General features: G+C 39.1%; 1 protein-coding gene across 1 annotated transcript in view; it reads left to right on the plus strand.

The window, feature by feature from the left end:
- UBR1 (ubiquitin protein ligase E3 component n-recognin 1) overlaps positions 1 to 20,061 on the plus strand; it is a 182,526-nt gene that overhangs the window by 58,565 nt on the left and 103,900 nt on the right. Inside the window, 7 exon segments of the mRNA XM_017858436.1 lie at positions 2,128 to 2,266; positions 12,016 to 12,078; positions 12,305 to 12,428; positions 12,932 to 13,039; positions 13,725 to 13,813; positions 15,671 to 15,769; positions 17,249 to 17,406. Of these exon segments, the coding sequence (XP_017713925.1) occupies positions 2,128 to 2,266; positions 12,016 to 12,078; positions 12,305 to 12,428; positions 12,932 to 13,039; positions 13,725 to 13,813; positions 15,671 to 15,769; positions 17,249 to 17,406 (780 nt within the window).

Raw genomic sequence — 20,061 nt, forward strand, 5'->3', positions numbered from 1 at the left:
TGCATATTCTGTTGATTTGGGGTGGAGAGTTCTATAGATGTCTATTAGGTCCGCTTGGTGCAGAGATGAGTTCAATTCCTGGATATCCTTGTTAACTTTCTGTCTCGTTGATCTGTCTAATGTTGACAGTGGAGTGTTGAAGTCTCCCATTATTATTGTATGGGAGTCTAAGAATTCTAATGAATAGAGATATTAAATATATTATTAAATGTACTATTTTGACTTATTAGGTCAAAAACCACTTGTGGAAATAAATGTTATGACAAACTGTATCCACAAATATGTTAATTTCCAACAGGTGTTAATGTCAGTTAAACCTTATAAGTCACTTTATGTTGATAAACATAATATGAGCCATCTGCCCGTCAAAAAAAGGAGGATTGCTTGAGTGTCGTTGTATATGTGAGTAGCACGGGTCTTTGGGTTCACGCATCTGAGTTCTAGGCCCTCTCACTGCCTATTGGAGTTGTGACCATGACATATTGGTCTTTTAACCCCTTTAGGTCTCTGTTTTCTAAAATGAAAGAGGGCTGAGAAAATATGCCCCTCAGAGTTTTGAGAATCAATTGAGTGTATTGTAAAAGTATGTTATATATTGTTTAAAACTGGGAACATAGGCCAGGCACAGTGGCTCACACCTGTAATCCCAGCACTTTGGGAGGCTGAGGTGGGCAGATCACGAGGTCAGGAGATTGAGACCATCCTGGCTAGCATGGTGAAACCTTGTCTCTACTAAAATTTAAAAATTAGCTGGGCATGGTGGCGGGCGCCTGTGGTCCCAGCTGCTTGGGAGGCTGAGGCAGGAGAATGGCATGAACCCAGGAGGCAGAGCTTGCAGTGAACTGAGATGGCACCACTGCACTCCAGCCTGGGCGACAGAGCGAGACTCAGTCTCAAAAAACAAAACAAAACAAAACAAAACCTGAACATATATGTAGCCCATGGCAGCTGTTTTTACATATCTTGTGAAATCCTCATAACACTCTTGAATGTAGATATTATGTTCTATTTGGAGATGAAAAAGCACTGTCATCTCAGCAAAATTAAAAGATTAGGTGACCTGTCTAAGGTCCTGTTGCCAAAATGGCAGTGCTGGTGCTTAAGTCTATACTGTATACTTTTTAAAACTTTAACTTAAATGTGCATTAATACCAGTGTCACTTAAATAGAAGGTAAAAACAAAAATAAATTCAATAAAGTCTGTTTTTTATTACTTGCTTCAAAGTTCTGAGCCTGAGGCCTATCTCCTTTTGTCAGAATAGGAGATAAGCAAGAGTTAAGGGTAGTATTAAAAACGTACAGTCAGGCCGAGACAGGCAGATCACCTGAGGCCAGGAGTTCAAGACCAGCTTGGCCAGCATGGTAAAACCTTGTTTCTACTAAAAATGCAAAAATTAGCCAGGTGTGGTGGTGGGCGCCTGTAATCCCAGCTACTCCGGAGGCTGAGACAGGAGAATCACTTAAACCCAGGAGATGGAGACTGCGGTGAGCTGAGGTCACACCACTGTACTCCAGCCTGGGTGACAGAGTGAGATTCCATCTCAAAAAACAAAGAAACAAACCCCAAAACATACAGTCACTAAACTGAAAGGTTTGAAGGTAATATGAAAAATTGGGGAAAAAACATGGAAAAGGAAATATTTTATCAGAGTTTTAAAAGTGATGGCACTATACCACTTAAAACCAAATTCTGGGCCGGGCGTGGTGGCTCACGCCTGTAATCCTGGCACTTTGGGAGGTCGAAGCAGGCGGATTGCTTGAGCTCAGGAGTTTGCAGCCAGCCTGGAGAACGTGGTGAAGCATCTCTACAAAAAATACAAAAATTAGCTGGGCCTGGTGACACATGCCTGCAGTCTCAGATACTTAGGGGGCTGAGGTGGGAGTATCGCTTGAGCCTGGGAGGGAGCGGTTGCAGTGAGTTGAGGTTGCATCACTGCACTCCAGCCTGGGTGACAGAGTGAGACCCTGTTTAAAAAAAAAATCAAATTCTATATTACTTTATGGTGTTACTTTTCTACAGGTAGGAAACTACACAGATGTTACTTATTAATTTTGTCTTTTTTTTTTTAACTTTTCCTTTGTTTATTTGATTAGTATCTAAATGTGTGTTTGTTTTTTTTCTAACAGGGAGAAAAATGAAAGATACTATTGTGTCCTTTTCAATGATGAACACCATTCATACGACCACGTCATATACAGCCTACAAAGAGCTCTTGACTGTGAGCTCGCAGAGGCCCAGTTGCATACCACTGCCATAGACAAAGAGGTTTGTGGTCTCCTTTTGAATTACGTTTCTGTTTTCTGAAAAGCTTCCTGGCAGCCAGGTGTTGACTGAAGCCCTTGCTCGGTATTGTGTTAGGTCTGACCATCCTCTCCATTTATTCCTTACATCCTAGGTAAATTGGTTAGAGCTTCAGTTTTGTGAGTGTGTGTATCATAATTTTAGGTAACTGTTTATAACTTTCATCTTTTATTTTAAATAATTAGAAAGTTACTGAATTTGGGCGGGCATGGTGGCTTACGCCTGTAATCCCAGCACTTTGAGAGGCCGAGGCGGGCTGATCAGGAGGTCAGGAGATCGAGACCATCCTGGCTAACATGGTGAAATCCCGTCTCTACTAAAAATACAAAAAATTAGCCGGACATGGTGGCGGGCGCCTATAGTCCCAGCTACTTGGGAGGCTGAGGCAGGAGAGTGGCGTGAACCCGGAAGCTGGAGCTTGCAGTGAGCCAAGATCACGCCACTGCACTCCAGCCCGGGCGACAGAGCGACTCCCATCTCAAAAAAAAAAAAAAGAAAGTTACTGAATTTATTTGGCAATGTGTAGGTAAGAATGTCATCTCAACTTTAGTCTGGTCCTATAATTCTTTACTGAATGAATGAATGAATAAGTGCATGAATTATGAAAAGTTGATCATTTCTGAGGTCTTAACTTGATTTATTTAAATTACTTTTAGAGTAATATTAATTCTATGGCTCAGTTTATTTAACATCCATCCGGAGCAAAATGGATTCTTCAGGTAATATGAGTATATAAAAGGAATATTAACCTCATCCTTGCCCTTGGGTGCAGTATAATCTAGAGTAAGAAATAGCATGACATTAGTCATTTAATTTTTTCATTTTAATGTACTTTTAAAGACACCTGGTTTAATATAGGATTAGAATATGTGGTTAACTTTCTCTGTGTTTCGTATGTGTAGCTTATGTGATCGCAAATCATTAATGAAAGAGCAAATGAAGTGAAAAAAACAAAAGGGTGTGAACAACTAATAATAGCTAACATTTACGAAGTATTTACATACGTCAAACATGTTATACTTTATATGTAATATCTCACTTAAGCCCTATAGCCATAAGTCAACTATTTGAAATTGATACTGATATTATTATCTCTGTTTCATAAATCTGTATTTATACCTGGAGAACTAAGAGGATCAATATCTTGGCACACCGGTAACTCATTCTGAGTACATAAGAATTCTGGTTAGTGGCCAGGCGTGGTGGCTCACACCTGTAATCCCAGCACTTTGGGAGGCCAAGGCACGTGGATCATGAGATCAGGAGATTGAGGCCATCCTGGCTCACATGGTGAAACTGCATCTCTACTAAAAATATAAACAATTAGCCCGGCATGGTGGCAGGCACCTGTAGTCCCAGCTACTTGGGAGGCTGAGGCAGGAGAATGGCGTGAACCCAGGAGGCGGAGCTTGCAGTGAGCCGAGATCGTGCCACTGCACTCCAGCCTGGGCGACAGAGCGAGACTCTGTCTCAAAAAAAAAATAAAAGAGAGTTCTGGTTAGAATATCCCTCTTGAAAGTTTAATGTTCACATGAATAGATCTTTTTAAAAATGCAGATTCTAGGGGCCAGGTGCTGTGGCTCATGGCTGTACTTGTAGCACTTTGAGAGACTGAGGTAGGAGGATCGCTTGAGGCCAGGAGTTTGAGACCAGCCTGGCCAACATAGCGAGACTCTGTCTCTACAAAAAAACTGAGACAAGGCCGGGCGTGGTGGCTCAAGCCTGTAATCCCAGCACTTTGGGAGGCCGAGACGGGCGGATCACGAGGTCAGGAGATCGAGACCATTCTGGCTAACACGGTGAAACCCCGTCTCTACTAAAAAAAAAATACAAAACTAGCCGGGCGAGGTGGCAGGCGCCTGTAGTCCCAGCTCCTCGGGAGGCTGAGGCAGGAGAATGGCGTGAACCCGGAAGGCGGAGCTTGCAGTGAGCTGAGATCCGGCCACTGCACTCCAGTCAGGGCGACAGAGCGAGACTCTGCCTCAAAAAAAAAAAAAAAAACTGAGACAAAACAAAATGCAAATTCTGATTTGCTATGGGGTATGCAGTTCAGTTCTTCATTTCTAACAGGTTCCCAGGTGATTTCTAGTAGGTTTGCCATTAGGTATGCAGTTCTTCATTTCTAACAAGGTTCCTAGGTGATTTTGATACTTCCAGTGCAAGGACCACATTTCGGTTAGCCTGTGTTTTCTCCAGCATTTCTCTTGTATATAAATAAGTCTCTGTTTGCTCAAAGGCTAAAAAGATCAGTTATTTACTGATATGACCAGCATATAAATGTGAACTGTGTTTTCTTCTAAGTTTTGGATGACCTCATAAATTACATATAGTCAAGTGGAGGTGATAAATGTATGTTAATCATTGCTGGTCTCAGATTGACTGTGTTTCCAGATTCCTTATAATTTGACATAACTCTAAAGTATTTTAGAAAGTGTGTTCTCTTGGCCGGGCGTGGTGGCTCAAGCCTGTAATCCCAGCACTTTGGGAGGCCGAGACGGGCGGATCACGAGGTCAGGAGATCGAGACCATCCTGGCTAATACGGTGAAACCCTGTCTCTACTTAAAATACAAAAAACTAGCCAGGCGACGAGGCGGGCGCCTGTAGTCCCAGCTACTCGGGAGGCTGAGGCAGGAGAATGGCGTAAACCTGGGAGGCGGAGCTTGCAGTGAGCTGAGATCCGGCCACTGCACTCCAGCCTGGGTGGCAGAGCAAGACTCCGTCTCAAAAAAAAAAAAAAAAAAAAAAAAAAAAAGTGTGTTCTACTCTTTGGCTGATAGATTCCTGAAATTAGATTTATTGTAAGGAAGTGAAGAACATGAGTATGAGTGAGTTTTAAGAGGAATGGTTGAAAGCTATATTTATTTACAGTTAAGAAGATTGAGAAAAAGATAGGTAAGGCAGTCCTTAAAGAACACAAGAAAGATGAAGATTTAGCAGGCAAAAAGAAAAGGAAGAGAATAAGCATTCTTGTACACCAGCAGCAGGCAAGCAGAGAGCCAAATCATGAATGAACTCCCATTCACAATTGCTACAGAGAGAATAAAATACCTACGAATACAGCTAACAAGAGAAGTGAAGGACCTCTTCAAGGGGAAGTACAAACCACTGCTCAACAGGACACGAACAAATGGGAAAAAAACATTCCATCTTCATGGATGGGAAGAATCACCATTGTGAAAACGACCATACTGCCCAAAGTAATTTATAAGTTCAGTGTTATTCCCATTAAACTACCATTAATGTTCTTCACAGAATTAGAAAAAACTACTTAAAAATTCAAATGGAACCAAAAAAGAGCCTAAATAGCCAATACAATCCTAAGCAAAAATATAAAAGCTGGAGACATCATACTATCCTACTTTATACTACTAGTCTATAGTAACCAAAACAACTTGGTACTGCTACGAAAACAGACACATAGACCAATGGAACAGAATAGAGAACTCAGAAATAAGACCACACACCTAGAACCATCTGATTATTGACAAACATGACAAAAACAAGCAATGGGGAAAGGATTCCCTATTCAATAAATGGTGCTAGGATAACTGGCTAGCCACATGCAGAAAATTGAAACTGGACCCCTTCCCTATACCTTATACAAAAATTAACTCAAGATAGATTAAAGACTTAAATGTAAAACCCCAAGCTATAAACCCTAGAAAAAAATCTAGGCAGTACCATTCAGGACATAGGCATGGGCAAAGATTTCATGACAAAAACACCAAAAGCAATTGCAACAAAAGCAACAGTTGACAAATGGGATCTAATTAAACCAAACAGCTTCTGCACAGCAAAAGAAACTATCATCAGAGTGAACAACCTACAGAATAAGAGAACATTTTTGCAATCTGTCCATCTGATGAAGGTTTAGTACCCAGTCTACAAGGAACTTAAACAAATTTACAAGAAAAAAACCAACAGCCTCACCAAAAAGTAGGCAAAAGACATGAACAGACACTTCTCAAAAGAAGACATACATGCAGGCAGCAAACATGAATAAAAGCTGAACATCATGGATCATTAGAGAAATGCAGCCATAAAAAGGAACAAGATCATGTCCTTTGCAGGACTGTGGATGGAGCTGGAAGCCATTATCCTCAGCAAACTAACTCAGGAAAAGTAAACCAAACATGCATGCTCTCACTTATAAGTGGAGCTGAATGATGAGAACACATGGCCACTTGGTGGGGAGCAACACACACTGGGGCCTGTCAGGGAGATTGAGAGGGGAGAGAGTATCAGGAAGAATTGCTAATGGAGCCTGGACTTAATACCTAGGTGATGGGTTGATCTCTGCAGCAGACAACCATGGCACACGTTTACCTATGTAACAAACCTGTACATCCTGCACATGTACCCTGGAAATTAAAAGTTTAAGAAAAAAAGGTAAGGAAGAGAATAGGAAAGGAGAACCAATCAGAGGAAGAAAGAGAAAAGTGGGCAAAGAAAGAAAAGGCAAAAACGATAGAGATAGGAAAATAAGACAGAAAATAATAGAAGAAAGTGAAATGGGGTATTTAGCAAACCTTTTTTTAGTCCTTCAGAATGATACCGGGTTTAGTCAGATGTCAATACCTATATTACTATTGCTACGCTGCAGTTATAGGTCATAGAAGGAACTTTAAAGGTTAATCAGGCTTATGATTTTCAACTACAGTACTAGTTGTACAAAGTAAAATCTACTTGGGATGTTAGATTTTCACAACAATTATTAAATATATATTTATACCCCGTCTCATTCAGAAAACATTAGGTGGCTGTAATCACAAAGACCTTAGAAGACAATCTTTAAATGTCCTTCTTAGGAGAAAAATGGAGCCTTTTGTTTTTGTCCTGGTAGGACCCTGTTTGATGGTAAAGTTGTAAGATAGGGCCGGATGTGGTGGCTCACGCCTGTAATTCCAGTACCTGGGGAGGCTTGGGCGGGCGGATCACCTGAGGTCAGGAGACTAGTCTTGCCAACATGGTGAAACCCCGTCTCTACTAAAAATACAAAATTAGCCGGGTGTAGTGGCACATGCTTGTAATCCCAGCTACTCAGGAGACTGAGGCAGGAGAACTGCTTGAACCTAGGAGGGGGAGGTTGCAGTGAACTGAGATTGCACCACTGCACTCCAGCCTGGGCAACAGAGCGAGATTCTGTCTCAAAAAAAAAAAAAAGATGTAAGATAGGAAATAGTGAAAACCCAGTGAAATTGGCCATCCTTATATTGAGAGCACAGTATCACTGGTCCTCTAACTTGTGCTTTTAGCACTTAGAAAGTTTGTTTCTCTGACTGCTTTGCTTGTTAGACAACTCTCATTCTTAGAAAATTTTTTCCCGTTTTCAGCCAAAATCTGTCTCCATGTGTTTTCCGACTAATTTCTTATAGAACAAACCAGAAAAGCTCTTCTTTTTCTTTCAAGTGACAACCCATCAGATAGTTTTTAAAAACTGTTATGTTTGTTTTCTTCTGTTTTCTTCAGCTGTCCTATGATAATCTCATACTGATCAAACTCTATTTCCTTCTCTCAACCTCCTCCCCTGGGTAAATAATAGTTTATCAAAGATTTTCTTAAAATGCGTAAAACAGTCTGTTTTACAAACCCTTAAAGATACACACTTTTAGTGAACTCTAAGTGAGTTCACTAAACATTTATTAAAGCTCTTTAAGGAAATACCAAGATGAATTAGATTGAATCTGCCTTCAAAGAATTATTCCCTACTGTTCTTATGAAAGAAACAGTCATTCAAAGGCCGGGTACGGTGGCCCACACCTGTAATCCCAGCACTTTGGGAGGCTGAGGCGGGCGGATCTCCTGAGGTCGGGAGTTCTCGACCAGCCTGACCAACATGGAGAAACCCCGTCTCTACTAGAAATACAAAATTAGCCAGGTGTGGTGGTGCATGCCTATAATCCCAGCTGCTTGGGAGACTGAGGCGGGAGAATCACTTGAACCCAGGAGGTGGAGGTTGCAGCGAGCCGAGATCATTCCATTGCACTCCAGCCCAGGCAACAATGAACGAAATTCCATCTCAAAAAATAATAATAATAATAAAAAAGAAAAAAACAGGCATTCAAGAAAAAATTTAAAGATGTAATGGTGCTCTTTTTAAGTTCATATTTTTAAAAAATTAATTTTTATTTTAAGAGACAGGGTCTCACTATGTTGCCCACACTTGTCTTGAACTCCTGGGCTCAGGTGATTTACCCACCTTGGCCTTCCAAAGTGCTGGGATTACGGGTGTGAGCCACTGCACCCAGCTCCTGAGTCACATTTTTGCCGTCTTATGTACAAGGTTAATATTGCAGACTATAAGAGAAAATCTTAGTAGATAATAAGATCTATTATTGTGGGAGGATTACTGTGAGCTGTCATGAACTTAGGACTCTGAAAAGACACATACCAGTAGGAGAAACGAGTGTCCCAGGAGAATTGACTTGCGAAAGCGTGGGGCTGTGCTTTGTCGGTTTTCATATGGAATGGAAAGATCTGTGTCTCCCAGTGTTTGTCCTATCTCTTCCTAGCATTTCTTCCTGTTACTGCTCTCCTCTGCAGTCAAAGTGGAGAAGGCCTGTAGCTACAGCTCATCTATCTACTGATAGGTTGTCTTGTTTTGGGGTCCCAAGGCTCCATAAGGTGATGGTGATTGCAAGAAAAGCTTTTTAATAAGTGATTATTCAAAAGGTAAAATAGGACATGAGATAATGTTGTACACCCAATTAAGGTGAAAAATGTACTCCTTGGCTAGAAGAAACTGTGTTACAGTTAGTCTGTTTTACAAACCCTTAAAGATACACACTTGTAGTTCTGTGCTTTCAGCTATAGTGTGAGGATAAAGGTAACCTATTAGAAATCACTTGGAAAGAATTTTTTTTTTTCGGAGTAGACATGCCAGCCCAAGCCTAGGAAATCAGAATTGCGAGTGTGAGGAAGAGAATAGGAAAGAAATGCCCGTGTGTTTTGAAAACACTGCCTCCCTTCAGTTGATCTACTCCCACCCCTGTATTTTTTGGTCATTAAGAAAGGTTATTTTTGTTGGATTCCTGTAGTCCCAGCTACTTAGGAGGCTGAGCCTGGGAGTTCAAGGCTGTAGTGAGCTTTGATGACACCACTGCCTTCCAGCCTGAACAACAGAGTGAGACCCCATCTCCAGTCAATCAATAAAATTTTTAATGGTGGTAAAATCTACATAACATAAAATTTATCATTTTAATCTTTTTCTAGGTATACCGTATACTAGTGTTAACTATCTTGTCATGCAACAGATCTCTAGAACTTTTCTATCTTGCAAAACTGAAACTTGATATCCATTGAACAATTCCTCCTTTTCCCCTCCCTCTATCCCCTGGCAACCACCAATTCTACTTTCTAAGAGCTTGACTATTTTAGATATCTCGTACAAGTGAGATCATGCAGTATTTGTCTGTTTGTGACTGGTTTATTTCACTTAACATATATGTCCTCAAAGTTTATCCATATTTTATCAACTATATGACATGTATATGTATATGGTATATGTGGTATGTGTGTGTATATATGTATATATGTGTATACACATATATATGTACAGTATTGTACTGTACAGTATTGTCCTGTATACAGTATATACACATACACACACACCATATTTTGTTTGCCTGTTCATCTTGTCAGTGGACACTTGGGTTTCTTCCACCTTCTGCTATTGTGAATAATGCTCTTGTGAACATGGATCCACAAAAGTCTGTTCAAGTCTTTGCTTTCAGTTCTTTTGGGTACATACCCACAAGTGGAATTGCTGGATCATATGGGAATTCTATTTCTAATTTCTTGAGGAACCACCATATTTTTTTCTATAGCAGCTGCACCATTTTGTGTATTCTCCAGCAATGCACAAGGGCTTCTCCACATCCTTGTCAGTACTATTTTCCCTAGGTTATTGGGGTACAGGTGGTATTTGGTTATATGAGCAAGTTCTTTAGTGGTGATTTGTGAGATTTTTGATGCACCCATCACCCCAGCAGTATACACTGCATCCTATTTATAGTCTTTTGTCCCTCTTCCCCCACCCATCCTTCCCTCAAAGTACCCGAAGTCCATTGTATCATTCTTATGCCTTTGCGTCCTCATAGCTTAGCTCCCACGTATCAGTGAGAACATACGATGTTTGGTTTTCCATTCCTGATTTACTTCACTTAGAATAATAGTCTCCAGTCTCACCCGGGTTGCTGCAAATGCCATTAATTCATTCCTTTTTTATGGCTGAGTAGTATTCCATCCTCTGTGTGTGTGTGTATGTGTGTATACATGTGTGTGTCTATATATACATATATGTGTGTTTGTGTGTGTATGTGTATATATGTGTGTATATATAGATATGTCACAGTTTATCCACTCTTCAATGGGCATTTGAGTTGGTGCCATGATTTTGCAATTGCGAATTGTAACTGCTAAAAACATGTGTGTGCAAGTATCTTTTTCATATAATGACTTCTTTTCCTCTGGAAAGATAGTGGGACTGAGTATTTAGGGTGTCTCCCAGGTCCTGCAGGAGCAGTCCCCTGCTTCAGAAGGTCTGTGGGTCCTCTTTGGATTGCTGGTTTGTTCTTGCAGTCGTTCTGAAGCTAAAATTCATGATGTGAGCCTCTGTGCGCTCCTCCGTCCATCTGAGTCGGAGCTCCAATCTAGTCCTGCCTCCCATCCACCATGATCAGCAAACTCCCTTGTTGTTTTTTGATAGCAGCCAAAAAATATGGATGTGAGGTGGTTTTCCTCCCCCCGTTTATTGAGATCCACTGCTGTAGGTTAATTGCCAGCATCACATACATATAAGCTGATTGAGCTCAAGTTTATATAACTATTCTTGTCTTATCTGTTCTTTTAACAATCTCTTATGGCCTGGCTTTTTGTGCATTTTTTTCTTCTGTAATGGCAACCTTACTGGTGTAATTAGTAGTCCAAATATATTTGAATAGTTCTTATGCTTATGTACTAAGGAGCTAAAGAGGGAATATTACAGGGTGGTTAGAAGTGCAGACTCTGGAGATGAAATGCTTGTCATGGATCTCTGAATCTATCACTTGCTAACTTTCTGATTTGGGGACAAATTAACTTCTGTCTTATTTTTCTTTTTATCATCTGTAAGTGGGGTATACTTTCTTCATAGGGTCATTGTAAAGGTTAAATGAGGAAGACAGTGCTTCCTGACTTTTTTCACATGACACACGTAGAAAATGATAAATTTTTACAGGTGGGTAAAAGAATAAGCTACAAGGAAATCCTACATAGACCTTGCATGAACGCCTCCAGGACTGGTGGAATCAGTAGTCCAGCTATACTTCCAGCTCGTTAATGGGCCACAAGTATATTATAGGATACGTGTTGAAGAACTGTGAATTCATTCTTGAAAAATATTTTAAACACACAGCAGAAGTTTAGAAAGCCTGAGTCATTGTTTCATACAAGTAGAAAGGACACTTCAGTAACTAAAGAACTACCATTCTTGCCAGGCAAGAAACTCAACATCTTAAATTATAGAATATCTCTCCTAGGTATATTAAAGTTTTCATACTTCATAAAGGTGTTAAACATTTGCGTCTGTCTTTCAGGTATTGTTTCAATATCTTACAACGTTTAGTCAACACGTGATTAGTAATTAAGAGCTCATTAAGTCTTTGGGCCACATATTGCTTATTGATTGTGGTTATCATTTCATTACCTAATTCTCACTTTTGTCTATAATTAGGGTCGTCGGGCTGTTAAAGCGGGTGCTTATGCTGCTTGCCAGGAAGCAAAGGAAGATATAAAGGTAACTTTCTGAATTAGGGGGAAAAAGAGAAGTTAAAGATGAATGTACTTTACAAGAGGCCAAGTAGAATAATTTGAGTGATGATGTTGTTGAAATGGTTTAGGGCACCTAGATGCAGAAATTTGGAAATGGCAGGGTTATGTGATTTCTTTTTTTAAAGTATAAATGCCTTTACTAAAAGCAAATTTTAAATGCTATTTTTTTGGTTTGTTGCCTTCATTTGTAGAGTCATTCAGAAAATGTCTCTCAACATCCACTTCATGTAGAAGTATTACACTCAGAGATTATGGCTCATCAGAAATTTGCTTTGCGTCTTGGTTCCTGGATGAACAAAATTATGAGCTATTCAAGTAAGCATACCTCCTGTTTTTCTTGTTTCTGATAAAATACTGTGTTTTTTATAGTCACAAATTTTAAAATGTCATTGAGTATGAAATACAGTTTTTCTTTTTTTTTTGGTTTATACCCTTTGATTAATTTTCAGGGTTGCATTTCAAATGCATAATATCTTAGCATATTATTTCAAGTGCATAGTATCAAATAATACCTTTTTATTGACTGTTGAGTCTTTGATGTTGACAGAATTATTCTTTACATCAAATGTGGGAAGATTAATGTTAGTCTTTTCACATGTTATAGGAAATGTACTTTTAGGAGAAATATTATAAGAATAAAAATTATGGCTGAGTGCAGTGGCTTATGACAGTAATCCCAGCACTGTGAGAGGCTGAGGTGGGAGGATCACTTGAGCCCAGGAGTTCAAGACCAACCTGGGCAACAGAGTGAGATTCATCTCTTTTTAAAAAGAAAAAGAATACAAGTTGTGTAATTGAGTGACCTCTTTTGTTTATAGGTGACTTTAGGCAGATCTTTTGCCAAGCATGCCTTAGGGAAGAACCTGACTCGGAGAATCCCTGTCTCATAAGCAGGTTAATGCTTTGGGATGCAAAGCTTTATAAAGGTAAGTAGACATTTGCTTATGCTTTTTGTCAGGAAGCAAAGGAAGATTATGATCTTAAAGTGGAGCTGTAATATCTTTTGTATATTAAATTAGTTACTAAATCTGTGATCTTGATTGATATTACATGTGAATATCAAGTTTAACCAGTCAGTATGTATTCTTTGGTGTTAAAATGCAGGGATGTTATCTTTTAATTACAGAGTCTTTTCATTTAGTGAGAGCCAGTCAAAAAGAGTATATATGTATATATCTATACATGTATCTATATATTCAGGTAGTAATGCCATTGTTGAGTGGCAAAAAGAAAGCTATTTTCATTGTAAAAATCTAAATGAAGAACAAAATGTAAAAGTCAAGAGAAAGGCTAAAAGCATGGAGAAGGAAAAGTACAGAGTAAGAGTACTTTCGAGTGAAATAGAAACAGGATGAAAAAGTTAGGAGAGAATAAATTGAAGTGTAAGATGAAGTGGTGGGAGGGATACAGAAAAAGAGGGAAAAGGCAATATATGTGTGTATTTTAAATTCTAGTTATTAAATATTAATACAATAAATGCTGTTTATATTTGAGGTCTGTTTGCATGTGAAATAATTTTATAATATTCTGCCACTCTAATAGCTGGAATGCTTTTGGTTTTTGCCTTGGTGATTCCCCTCATTCCCCCACCCTCCTCAAAATACTCTATAGGTGCCCGTAAGATCCTTCATGAATTGATCTTCAGCAGTTTTTTTATGGAGATGGAATACAAAAAACTCTTTGCTATGGAATTTGTGAAGGTAATTATTTATAAATTAGATATCAATAAATACAAATAGGCAGTTTTTATAAATGAATTAAAAATTAAATGTTACGATTCATTTCTTTGTCAAAAGTTCGTTCTTGGCCCTGAGGGTTGACGCACACCTGTAATCCCAGCACTTTGGGAGGCGGAGGTGGGTGGATCATTTGAAGTCAGGAGCTCGAGACCAGCCTGGCCAACATGGTGAAACCCCGTCTCTACTAAAAATACAGAAATTAGCCGGGCATGGTGGCGGGTGCCTGTAGCCCCAGCTACTCAGGAGGCTAAGGCAGGAAAATCGCTTGAACCTGGGAGATGGAGGTTGCCGTGAACCAAGATCGCGCCACTGCACCCTAGTCTGGGCAACAGAGTGAGACTCCTATCTCAAAAAAAAAAAAGTTCGGTCTCATACATTGCATAAATATTTTCACAAATGTCATTTGCTTGTATAGAAACAGCGCTCTTAGAGAAGAGATAGGTGGAACATGACCTACTGACCCAGAGCAAAGGGAGATTATCACATTCACATATGCATTCAGTCTTCCTAATCATTTATTTGGCTGTTTGTAAAATTACAATAAGAATAGAAGTGACTAATTGAAAAAGGATAGCAGGAAAGAAGAGCAGATGTGTATGCTAAAGTGGGGTGCAGGAATTAGGTGGCCAAGGGTTCTACTTAATTGTTGGAAGCTAAAATGTAAGGCTAAAATTTACAGCTTTTTAATGTTTTATTAATCTGTCATGTATCTCTTACCTTACTGTGTCTTTTTGTCTATCAACCAAATTAGACTGCAAGGTTATACATATCAGGGACTCCTTTGAATCTTTTATTTTGCCTTATATAAAGGTATCCAGTAATACTTGTTAATTTCTTCTGATTTTGAGTTGCACTCAATTCTGTAAGACTTAAAATAGATATAGGACCCAAGATGGAATTGGAAGCAGAGAAAGAAATAATGATTGTTGTAAGCAAATGACACTGTGGGATAAGATACCTGCATTCCCTGGATTTTATATGCAGACTTACAAGTAACTAAGACATTTGTTGTATGTCTTATCCTTCAGCAGTGATGGCAACCTAAGATGTTCTCTTCTAAAACTCTTTAGATATAGAATATTGGACCATATATGTGATCTGAAATGAAATTTTGTTTTCTTATACAAAAGCTAATCTCCCAACTTAGATGATTTTTTTTGTACACCATGGTTACCCCTTAAACTTTGTAGGAATTTTGGAGGGTAAAGTATCCAACTTAAAATAGGTTAAGTATCCAACTTTGTGCCTTGCACATAATAGATGCCTGTTATGTGACTGAGTGTATTACCATTTTTGTTCTCCCAGTTTATCAGGGTTGTTTTGCAGCTGTTATGTACCAGTATGGGAAAGAAGTTGTTATTCGCAGCCAGCATCCATTCTGTTTAAGACTGTATTCAATCTGATTGGTTGGTTTTTCTGGGTCATATCAGTTACTACATACTTTGAATATATTCCCTGCCCAATACCATTAGAGTAGAAGCTGCTAAAGGTTGCCCCAGATTCTGTTTGGAGAAAGGATAAACTATACCATTGCAGTCCTCTGTTTTTTTTTGTTTTGTTTTGTTTTTAACCTGTATGTATGTTTTAATAGTTTCCACTTCTATCTCTGCTGAATTGAGTAGGTGAATTTTTACTTGATTTGTTGTTTGTTATTCTCCTTCTAAGATATTTTTGTTGATCATAATATCTTGCCTTAATAAATAGGAATTATCTTACTTGACATTTTATAGATAGAAACTTGCAGCAGTTATTAAAATTGGGATTTTTTAAAGGTCTTTAGTAGTGATTTATAATTGATTCTCTGCTTGTATATTTCAGTATTATAAACAACTACAGAAAGAATATATCAGTGATGATCATGACAGAAGTATCTCTATAACTGCACTTTCAGTTCAGATGTTTACTGTTCCTACTCTGGTATGTATTGATTATATTCCTTTTCAGTCTTTCTAAGTAAAACTTGTTTTGCTTTGTAAGAATTCCACTTAATGTTGAATCAAATTAGAACAATGTTAGAATCAGTAAGTTGGGCTATGTGAATACTTTAGTGCTACCCAAGGACTAGTTAACTAGGCGCCGCCTTGGTTCAGATGTCCTCGTCAATGCAGATGACACCTAGAACTGGTTTCTTACTTTCTAGAGTAACTTACAAACCCTGCCTTTTCAAACCAACAATATTTTATTTTTAAGTTATTGTTTGTAGGCAGATAGAGTAAGATAAAACTGAGAAACGGGAGAGTGTGCCTGTCAAGCATTTGGGAGAGATGGTGCTACATAGGCCTGGGAGTAGAGTGGAAGATTCTGCTTCCTTTGTAAAGTCCATACTTTTCTTTGTTTTTTGTTTTTTGGTTTTTGAGACAGAGTCTTGCTGGGTTGCCCTGGCTGGAGTGCAGTGGGACGACCTCGGCTCACTGCAGCCTCTGCTTCCTGAGTTCAAGCGATTCTCATGCCTTAACCACCCAAGTAGCTGGGATTATGGGCATGCACCACCATGCCTGGCTAATTTTTGTATTTTTAGTAGAGATGGGGTTTCACCATGTTGGCCAGGCTGGTCTCAAACTCCTGACCTCAGGTGATCCGCCCACCTTAGCCTCCCAAAGTGCTGGAATTACAGGTGTGAGCCACCGCGCCCAGCCCTACTTCTTTTCTTGTTTGGAATTAGATAGTTAACCAAACTTGGTTAATTGTTTCTAGTTTACTTTTTCAAAAGGATGGGGAGAAGAATTCAGATTGGGGTAAGAAGGAGATTTCAAAATAGATCGTAGTGTGCTAGAAGTCATGAAGTACATCTTTGTTGTACTTTGCTCATCATGTGATTTTTTTTTTTTTTTTTTGAGACGGAGTCTCGCTCTGTCACTCAGGCTGGAGTGTATTAGCACAATCTTGGCTCACCGCAACCTCTGCCTCCTGGTTCAAGCGATTCTCCTGCCTCAGCCTCCTGAATAGCTGAGATTACAGGCATTGCCACCACACCCGGCTAATTTTTGTATTTTTTGTGGAGAAGGAGTTTTACCATGTTGACCAGGGTGGTCTCGAACTGCTGACCTCAGGTGATCCGCCTGCCTCGGCCTCCCAAAATCCTGGGATTGCAGGCATGAGCCACCACACCTGGCTTCATTGTGTGATTACTGATGATAAATGTTTATCTAGATAACCTGTCTAATGGGCTTGGGGTATCCAAATAGGTGTTGTCTAGTTACTGAGGAGTAGGGAATTTTTTTCTTTTAGAAAATAACTTCTTAGTAGTTGCTATTCAGTGAAACTAAGGACTGTGTTTAACATTCAATAACAAACATTTATTTAAAATAACTTACGGACTAACCCAATGAATGAATAAATTAAGTCCATACCACAGTGAGTTAATGCTAAAGAAAATATTCTTGAAATATTCTGCAGGCTCGACATCTTATTGAAGAGCAGAATGTTATCTCTGTCATTACTGAAACTCTGCTAGAAGTTTTACCTGAGTACTTGGACAGGAACAATAAATTCAACTTCCAGGGTTACAGCCAGGACAAACTGGGAAGAGTATATGCAGTAATATGTGACCTAAAGTAAGTTGTTCAAGTCAAAACGTGAGGGCACCTGTTAAACTCAGTGTGCTTATTTGCTGTGTCTTATAAGTAATCCTGTGATCATTTTGGTTATCTAGAATTCTCTTTATAATGATGGCAAGTACAAAGAACTGTTACTGCCTTGCGTTAATAAATGTCTTCAGTGAAGGCTTCTTACTGAGTTGTAAAACCTGGTTAATAAAGACGCTATTGAGGAGAGGCCTGTTACAAGAACTTGGGGTCTTCTGGGGTCACCAAATGCATTCCCATTGTAATTACCATACTTTTCACTCACTTCCACTCACACACTTTGGTTCTGTCCTTCCTATATAGTCTCTTTGTGCATAGTTTCAGATAATCTATTGATGTAAATTTCTTTTTTTTTCTTTTTTCTTTTTTTTTTTTTTTTTTTTTTTTTTTTTTTTGAGACAGGGTCTCGTCCTGTTGCCCAAGCTGGAGTGCAGTGATGCAAACATGGCTCACTGAAGCCTCGACCTCCTGGGCTCAAGTGATCCTCCTGCCTCAGCCTCCCATGTAGCTGGGACCACAGGCACGTGCCACCACACCTGGCTAATTTTTTATTGTTTTGTAGAGACAGAGTCTCACCTTTTGTTGCCCAGGCTGATTTCGAACTCCTGGGCTCAAGCAATCCTGCTTTGGCCTCTCATAGTGTTGGGATTACAGGCATGAGCTACTGTGCCTGGCTATTAATGTGCCTGGCTATTAACATTTTTTTAACTCCCCTTTTGCTGTACTGTTGATCCTCCATATCTGTGGGTTCCACATCTGTGAGTTCAACCAACCACAGATTGAAAATACTCCATTTTAAAAAAATTGCCGCAAGGCTGAGGCAGAAGGATCACTTGAACCCTGGAGGTGGAGGTTGTAGTGAGCCGAGATTGTGCCGCTGCACTCCAGCCTGGCAATGGAGCAAGACTTTATCTCAAAAAAAAAAAAAATTGCATCTGTATCAGACCAGCCTGGACAACATAGCAAGACCTTGTTTCTACAAAAAATAAAAATAAAAATTAGCCAGGTATGGCAGTGTAAGCCCGTATTCCTGGCTATTCCAGATGCAGAGGCGAGAAGATCACTTGAGCCCAGGGGTTTGAGGTTGCAGTTAACTGTGATCATGCCACTGCACTCCAGCCTGGGCAACAGAGTGGGATCCTATCTCTAAAAAAATAAAATAAAGTTTAGTAAATTGTCATGTTTTATCTTCAGTATAAGTGGAGATGGTAGGTAAATTCAGTAGTGAATCAATATGTAGCCATTGCAATTGCAATTTGTTTCTCAGCCAAATTATGCAAAAATTACATGTTGTAGAAAACAAAAACTCCTAATGGCAGTACTTAAAGTTATTGTTAAGTCAGTGAATATAGAAAAAAAAATCTCTCTACCGTGGCTGTCATTACTGTGAAGTATTCTTATAACTGAGTTATTTTTGTATCCAGTTAAGTGGTGCATAATCACTTGTTTTATCATATTTTGTGGGTCTCTGACTATAGCTAGTCTTTACGGTAAATAGTTTAGAGCCAGCACATCCCTAAATACCTACCCTTATAGTAGAACTTTAAGGTGTCTGGTTTGGAAGGCAACTTCAAATCTTCTGATGCTTACAATTCCTCGCCTATATCCTAACCTAAATATAGATATCTCTAGTGACCAGGGGAAGGGAAAATGAACACCTGTTCTGCAGGTACTGTGTAATTCGCTCTCATAAGAATCCTGTGAAATTTATTGGTAACTGCTATGTGACAAGGAGCTTTGCTTATTTTACCTGATTATATTCTTGCACCATTCTTAGAAAGTACTTGATATAATCTTACTTTGTAGATTGTAAATATTTGCCTAAGGTCACAAAGCTAGGAAGTGGCAGAACTGAGATTTGATTATAAACACCATTTATCTGTAAAACTCATGTTCCTTCTACTATGTCATGTAGCCTCACAGGATACATAAACAGCAACACAAAACCTGCTGTGAAACCTGGCCTAACACACCAATCACAAAAACTCTTTATTTAGCAAATAATTCATGTTCACTGTTTTCTCAGTCTCTCATTGTAGAAATTCTGTAGTAACATCTTACTCTTTCCCTGCATGTTTATTTACTAGTTTCCCCTGAAACCTTGTTTTTAAATTAGTTAGAAATAACCACACTTAATGTGTTTTCTTCCCAGGATAAAGTCTAAATTCTGTCAGAATTTGTAGGTCTTCATAGTTTAGCTTTGTGTTTATCTGACTGTACCTCAGCACGAAATAAGTTTGTTGGTACTAGTAGGTACTCTGTTCAGCCTGCCTTAGGAAATTTTCACTCTCTCAAAGCAGCACATTCCAACTTTGGATAGCTTCTTCCAACTCTTAGAAAGTTTCCTATTGTATATTGAACTCTTGTCTTTTTTTGTAGCTTTTATTTCCTGGTTCTAGTTCTCTCTTTGTCCATTGAGAACAACTTCAATTCTCATTTAACTTGAAGAAGTGTTTAAAGGCAGCAGTCATGTCTGCCAGGTCTTTTCTGCATTGAGTTGCATTTATTTCTTAACTGGTCCCGTTTCATGTTGGTTAAAATTCCTCCTAAATCATCGTCCTTCTCTACTGAACCTGTTTCTGGTGCATGTATACCGTTTATGTGCCAAGAAATGAACACAGTTCT

This window comes from Rhinopithecus bieti, unplaced genomic scaffold (genome assembly GCF_001698545.2).
Source record: "Rhinopithecus bieti isolate Rb0 unplaced genomic scaffold, ASM169854v2 scaffold_495, whole genome shotgun sequence".
Classification (NCBI taxonomy): domain Eukaryota; kingdom Metazoa; phylum Chordata; class Mammalia; order Primates; family Cercopithecidae; genus Rhinopithecus; species Rhinopithecus bieti.